This window comes from Populus euphratica, unplaced genomic scaffold, assembly GCF_000495115.2.
Source record: "Populus euphratica unplaced genomic scaffold, PopEup_1.0 scaffold461.1, whole genome shotgun sequence".
Lineage (NCBI taxonomy): Eukaryota > Viridiplantae > Streptophyta > Magnoliopsida > Malpighiales > Salicaceae > Populus > Populus euphratica.
This window is the reverse complement of record NW_011500168.1, coordinates 5,679-12,944: the sequence shown is the minus strand read 5'-3', so window position 1 is coordinate 12,944 and position 7,266 is coordinate 5,679. Positions and strand designations below refer to the sequence as shown.

Below are 7,266 nucleotides of genomic sequence, written 5' to 3'. Positions count from 1 at the left end.
GATGCCTTAAAAAACTTGATCTTTCCGGTTGCTCAAGTATCACGGAGTTTCCAAACGTTTCAAATAATTTAAAGGAGCTGTATTTAAATGGGACAGCAATACGAGAGATTCCCTCCTCAATAGAATGTTTGTTTGATCTTGCTGAATTGCACCTGCGAAACTGCAAACAATTTGAGATTCTTCCAAGCAGCATCTGCAAGTTGAGAAAACTGGAGAGGCTTAATCTCTCAGGTTGCCTCCAATTTAGGAATTTTCCAGAAGTTTTGGAGCCGATGGTATTTTTGAGATATCTCTATTTAGAACAGACACGCATAACAAAGTTGCCTTCACCGATTGGAAATCTGAAGGGACTTGCGTGCTTGGAAGTGGGAAACTGCAAATATCTAAATGACATCGAATGTTTTGTTGACTTGCAACTGCCCAAGAGATGCGTGGATTTAGATTGTTTGCGTAAGCTAAATCTAGATGGTTGCAGTCTATCGGAAGTGCCGGACAGTCTTGATCGTTTATCGTCACTGGAAGTGTTAGATCTAAGTGGAAACGATTTTAAGACTATACCTATAAGCATCAACAAACTCTTGGAGTTACAATATCTAGGATTAAGGAATTGCAAGAGACTTGAATCATTACCGGAGCTTCCACCACAGCTATCAAAGTTGGATGCAGACAATTGCGAGAGTTTGAATTATCTAGAATCAAGCTCATCAACTGTAGTTGAGGGGAACATTTTTGAATTCATTTTCAGTAATTGCATGAGGTTGCTTGAGACCAATCAAATCTTGGCGTACTCATTATTGAAATTTCAACTTTATACCAAAAGGTTATACCATCAGGTCTGTTTCTCAAACCTCTGATATACATCTTTTTTTCCTCTATTTGCCACCTTTCATTTTAAAACGATGCTATTTGAATTGTGTTAACAGCTGTCCGATGTTCCAGAAAGGGCATGTAGTTTCTGCCTTCCTGGAGTTGTGACTCCGAAGTGGTTTAGCCATCAAAGTTGGGGATCTACAGTAACATTCCAGTTATCTTCATATTGGGCTAATAGCAAGTTCTTAGGTTTCTCTCTTTGCGCTGTCATTGCATTTGATTCTTTCAACCATAGTTTGCAAGTTAAATGCACATATCACTTCCACAATGAGCATGGTGATAGTCATGATTTCTATTGCTATCTCCATGGTTGGTATGATGAGAAGCTCATTAGCTCAGATCACATATTTGTGGGATTTGATCCCTGTTTAGATGCCAAAAGAAAAGACATGTTTAGTGAATATAATGAGGTCTCAGTTAAATTCCAACTGGAAGATATGAACGGCAATTTCTTACCATTAGATCTTTGTCAAGTACTCGAGTGTGGGGTCCGTCTACTCTATGAAGATGGGATACATCAGTTTGATTTGATCATGCCAGGCTTCTCTCGTTTTCATCCTCTGGATCGAGATGGATTGGAAGCAAGGTTCCAAGCCAAGAGAGCAAGGTCCCAAGGCATGAGACGGGATTATTCTGTCATGCATAGGACCTCTGAATTCTTGGCATACCTTCAGGTCTGTTTCTCAGACCTCTGATATACTTTTTTCTTTTCTTCGTCTCATTTTAAAAAGATGTCATTTTAATTGTGTTAACAGGAGCCCAATTTCTCAAAAAGGATACCTAGCTCTTGCCTCCCTGAAGATGTAACTCCGGAGTGGTTTAGCCATCAAAGCTGGGGATCTACAGTAACATTCCAGCTATCGGCTAATAGCGAGTTTTTGGGTTTCTGTCTTTGCGCTGTCATTGCATTTTATTCTTTCGACTTTGAGTTGCAAGTTAAATGCACATATCACTTCCGCAATGAGCACGGTGATAGCCATGATCTCTATTGCTATCTCCATAATGAGTTTGAGGAGAGGCGCATCAACTCGGAAAACATAGTTATGAGATTTGATCCCTGTTTGGTTGCCAAAGAAAAAGATATGTTTAGGATATACAGTGAGGTCTCAGTTGAATTCCAACTAGAAGATATGGACGGTAATCTCTTACCATTAGATCTTTGTCAAGTAGTTGAGTGTGGGGTCCGTCTACTGCATGCGAATGATGGATTGGAAGCAATGCACCAAGCCAAGAGAGAAAGGTTCTATGACCTTGACATGAGATGGGAGGATTATTTTGGCGTTGTTGTTCGCCGGAGAAAAAAGAGAAGGCATAATTAATATGAAACTTGGGTTTCACGGTTGAAATAATTTAATAATTATTTTAACAAGGATATAGCGGTGCGAAGTGCTGCCGAGTCCAAGAATAAAATTTTAATGTTACATTTAGTTTTTTTTTTTTTAATTTAACATGATGTTTGTACCAGCTTTTGAGAGTGTGATAAAAATTATTTTTTAATTTTATAAATTTTGAATTTAATAAACATATAAATTTTTAATAGTCATTATATAAGCAATCACGAGACTCAAATTTAAAACTACAGAAAAAAACAAATTTTTTTATTTCAAATTTTTATTACTGAGTTACCATCTAAATGGTTAGTTTTTCTTTTATTTATTTTTATTAGTGATGGTGTTCATTTCATGTACTAATCTAAGATTAATGTATTCTTTTTGTTTCTAAATTTTTTTATTCTTAAATAATTTTGAAATTTTAAATTTTTAAAAGCATATAATCAATTTTAAGAAAATATTTCTGATAAAATGTTTATCATAAATAAATATTTTTTATTTAAACATATAAAAATTTCAAATAAACAATAAAGGTTGCAAAAGTAGTAAAAGTTGTTTTTTAAAATAACTTTTGTTTATAAGTGTATTGAAATAATTTAATTTTTTAAATAAATATTTCTAAGATTAAACATATAAATATTTTAATATTTTAAGCAAATAGTCTAGGGTCTTTTTCGTGAGTATGATAACAAATATTTTTTAAAATATTTTTTATTTAGAAATGTATTGAAATAATATATTTTTTTAAAAAAATTATTTTTTAATATTAGCATGTCAAAACAATTTGAAAATAAAAAATAATTTGAAAAAAATAAAAAAAATTAATTTTTTAAATACAAAATATTCTCTTTATTTTGACATAAGACAATTGGTCATTATTTTGATTATTAATTATTATTTTAAGTTAATCTTTGATGTTTTAAATTAAAAAAATCAATTAATAATATAATTTTATAATTGTATTATTAAATTTGACTCTAGATTATATTAAATTAAATAATTTGTTGAGATATTAATAGCGTGAAAGTTTTAGTTAAGAGAGAGATCAATGACATTTGACAGTTTTTTTCAGATTTAAAAAATATTTCTGAGTACATATATATTTTAACAAATGATAATATTGTTTTTGAATAATCTGAAAATAATAAGATATATTATAAAAAATTAAATTTTATACAAATTATTTTAAAAAAATTTAAAGATATGTCTCCGTCGCCAGTAAACTACTTGACCAATAGTTAGGAATTGTCTTCCCTTTTAGCCCCAACATTGCCGTTCCGTTCCAAATTTAATGCGTCCTCAGTGATAGGAAAGCACGAGGCCTTGACATTCGACTCCCCCGAGTCTTCTTTGCTTATCCATTTCCCATGGAAAAGATCATCTTGTGACGTTCTCGGTCTCTTGTTGGAAACAAGAATCAGTGTAGTTTTTCTTCTATGGTTTCTTGGCTGACTGAAACATCAAACAAGAAAGTTGCTGCCGGACCCCTCTCCCTGTCTTTCCTGTATCCACTCTGTAAGTCCAAACTCTTTTCTTCTTTCCACTTTATAGTATTCAAATTGATGCTACCATTAGTTTAAGGTTTGAGAATTGGGTCTGTTTTTGTTTGTTTCTTTATTTCAATCATCAACTCTCTCTGGGTTTCTTGATTGAGATTGCATGTTTATTTGATAAATGAAGCGTACTGTAAAACTCCAAGTCTTACGGTTTCCCTTTGAGTCTAGCTGAATGAAAGATTTATTTGCTGAAATTGAAGTAAAAAAATTATTTTCTTATCAAATGATTGAGCATAAGCCTACATTTGAGCATGGTTTCTAACTTTCTAGTCCATTAACAAACTTCAAGTATTCCCATTTTGTCGGCATTTTGGCGTGGAAGGATCTAGTGATTTTTTTGTGAAGAAATTTTTGAATCCTTGATATTTGTAAGGTGGGTTTCAGCGTTTAGTGTTTAAAGAGTTTAGTGATTTGTCCTTCTCTTAAAATTCTCGACTGTTGTTTAGTGTTATCTGCTGTGATTTATATCCTTAATTTTTCTTTACCAAGTGAAAAAGAGAGTATCTATGATCTTCTAATTTCAAGTGATTTTCTGCACAAGCTAGTGAATGTCGGATATGGCATCTTCTTCTACAACTGCTCAACAACGGAAGTATGATGTATTCCTCAGTTTTAGAGGCACGGATACCCGTGACAATTTACCAGCCATCTCTACGATGCCTTATGTCGTAAACAAATCTAGACTTTCACAGATAATGATCTTGTAATGGGTGAAGAAATTGAACCTACACTGTTGAGAACAATTGAAGAGTGAAGAATTCCCGTAGTGATATTCTCAAAAACCTATCCATCTTCTCTGTGGTGTGTGGATGAACTTACGAAGATGTTGGAAGTTCGGACCGGTGATGTTCTGATAGTTGATTATAGAAAGCTAAATATACTAGCACATAATATTTAACATCGTTCAGCAAACTGTCTATATCCATGAGAAAATAACTAATATTATTAGAAAAAAATAGAGAAAGAGTTACAACACAAATAAAGGAGGAAGATCACTTCACTCAAACTCTACTCCCATTGCTCTCACACACAGCTGCACATTACAGTAGGGCTGCTACCCTTGACAGCTCCTCTTTCTCTCTTTTTCTCTTCTCTTCATTCTCACTCTCTCTCTCTCTCTTGCTCTCAAATAATACCTCTATTTATAAAAAAATTCAATAGCAGACAAGAGGCTATAAATCATGGCATAAATGCTAACATGAATGAGTTGCATCATTTTTGTCAATGGTTGGTGCAACTACTATTATAGCCTTTTGACAATGGTAACCCTATTTCTTAGGATATGTTGCAAAGTTGTTGTCCATTAATGACAATATCCCAACAGAAGATACTAGAATGCAATAGAACATGTGGGCAGATTGTTTTACCAGTTTTTTTTATCATGTAGACCCATACAAAGTAGATGAACAGAGAGGGAGTTTTGGAAATGCATTTGCTGTGCTTGAAATAAATTTTAAATGGAAGATGGAAAAGGTTTCAAGCTGGAGAGCTAACTTGTCAAATATTTCTGGATGGGATTCACAAGTCACCAGGTAACCTTTTCTCTATATTCTATACCATTTGCAAGTTTCACTTGAATACATGAATATAAGTATTATTTGTTCCATTTTGCATGCCCATTTTCGAATGAATCCATCGGTGTGTGATTAGAAGTTCGTCGATGATTTTTTTACCGATGCCATCACCGATGAATTATATCCGTCGGGTTACCTTTTGATAGTGATTCAACATTTCATCGCTATATCGGTCGGTAAAAAAAAATCATCTGCCAATGGTTTTACAGACCGAATTTGTGCACCAAAAAAAAATTCCTACTTCAAATATACCGACAAATTTGTATTATGTCGGTGATATCGTGATTTACCGATGGAAACTAATTGTTGGCAAGGCTGTCGGTGAGTGTATGAAATACCGACCGAATAAATCTGTCTGTAAATTCTTCAATAAGTGTGGTGACATGACTAAAAGATTCATGTCTTCTCCCAAGTGCAGGAGTGTCGAAGTAATAAATAACCCAGTAAGACCAGGATCGAACCACAAGAAGGTTAAATGTATAAATTATATATAACAAGAACAACAACAATAACAACAACAACAACAATAACAACAATAGTAGTAGTAGTAGTAATAATAATAATAATAATAATAATAATAATAATAATAAAGAAAAAGAAGGAGAAGAAAAACAAGAAGATGGGAACTTCGAGATGAAATATTAATTTAAGGATTAAATAATGATAATAACAAATGTAAAGGTTAGAGGTTCTACTAATGGTATGTCAAACAAGTATAATATAAACTCTTATTATTCAATTGGAAACCACACACAAAGGAGGTTCCAATCAGATTATAGATTGTTAACATGATTACATTAGTCATCTTATTCAATTAATGCTAATACTTATAAATCTCGTTAAGCATTCATGATTATAACTTATGTTAACAACAAATCAAGTTCCTTTCATAGCTCAGGTGTCGGTTATACCATACATTATGGGCTATGAAAGTGCCAAGCATTTGTTGTACCAAGTGTTATACAACATAAATCAAGATTAATCATTTAACAAGCAAAGTATTAAAGAGTAAACAAGATAACAAATATAAAACATGTTAGTATCAAAAATTAAAGTCCATATTAAGTTTACATTATACTTATTCTCACACCATTAGTGTAACCTTTTCACCTTGACATAATTAACTTAGCTAGACATAATGAAAGAAAGCAAAATAGATAAACAAAATAAGAACATAAAAGTTAACTAAGTAAAGGAAAGGAAATGAAAGGCATAAACTTAATATTAATGAAAGCAAAGCATAAACATTACAAAAAATACAAAGAGAGAAAGGAAGAGCATGATCTTGATCTGAACACCAAGATGCCTAAATGCATGGCAAATGCCTCCTTTTATAGGCCAAAATTGGGAACTATTGATTTGATGACTAATTGATAAGTGGGTGGCCAACTTTTGACTTGGCAGTAATCCTTATCTTCTCTTGTCTACCCAAAATGTCATTGATAACATCAAAACTGGAACCACTTGCACATGAAAGTTGTAGGAAATTGTCTCAGCTTTATTGTGTCAGATCATTTGAACTTCTAGAACGCTAGATATGGGTCAAATACTGAACAGTGTTCGGGCTCGAAGACAAATTCAGACTTCTTTGTTATTGCTCCAATTTAGACTTGAAAATGGTCTTTTTAGATCTTGGGCTCCAATGAAAGTTGTAGTTCTATGTCTTACCTTTCCATCCATATAAAGTAGACCTAAATCTGAGATCTACAGCTCCAGATATGACCGAATTACAGAGCAGTGTTCTGGTTTGGACTGCACTGGCATCTCTTTTCTAAGTTTGGCCATCTCTTTATCCTTTCAATTTCAGTTCTTAAAGTCATCAGTTAATTATTTTATTTATATGATAGGCCTATATTTAACATGAATATTCACCAGAAATTAAAGGTATCTTATATTATTAGATACGTTATTATAAAATATGCTCTAGTTAAAGAG

The 7,266-nt window shown here is 32.9% G+C and overlaps 1 protein-coding gene across 1 annotated transcript in view; it reads left to right on the top strand.

The window, feature by feature from the left end:
- Positions 1-2,202, top strand: part of LOC105111299 (TMV resistance protein N-like) — an 11,085-nt gene extending 8,883 nt beyond the window's left edge. The window contains exons 9-11 of the mRNA XM_011006607.1: positions 7-833; positions 924-1,544; positions 1,626-2,202. Of these exons, the coding sequence (XP_011004909.1) occupies positions 7-833; positions 924-1,544; positions 1,626-2,189 (2,012 nt within the window). The 3' untranslated portion in view covers positions 2,190-2,202. The remainder of the gene's footprint in view (positions 1-6; positions 834-923; positions 1,545-1,625) is intronic.
- Positions 2,203-7,266: the final 5,064 nt, after the last annotated feature.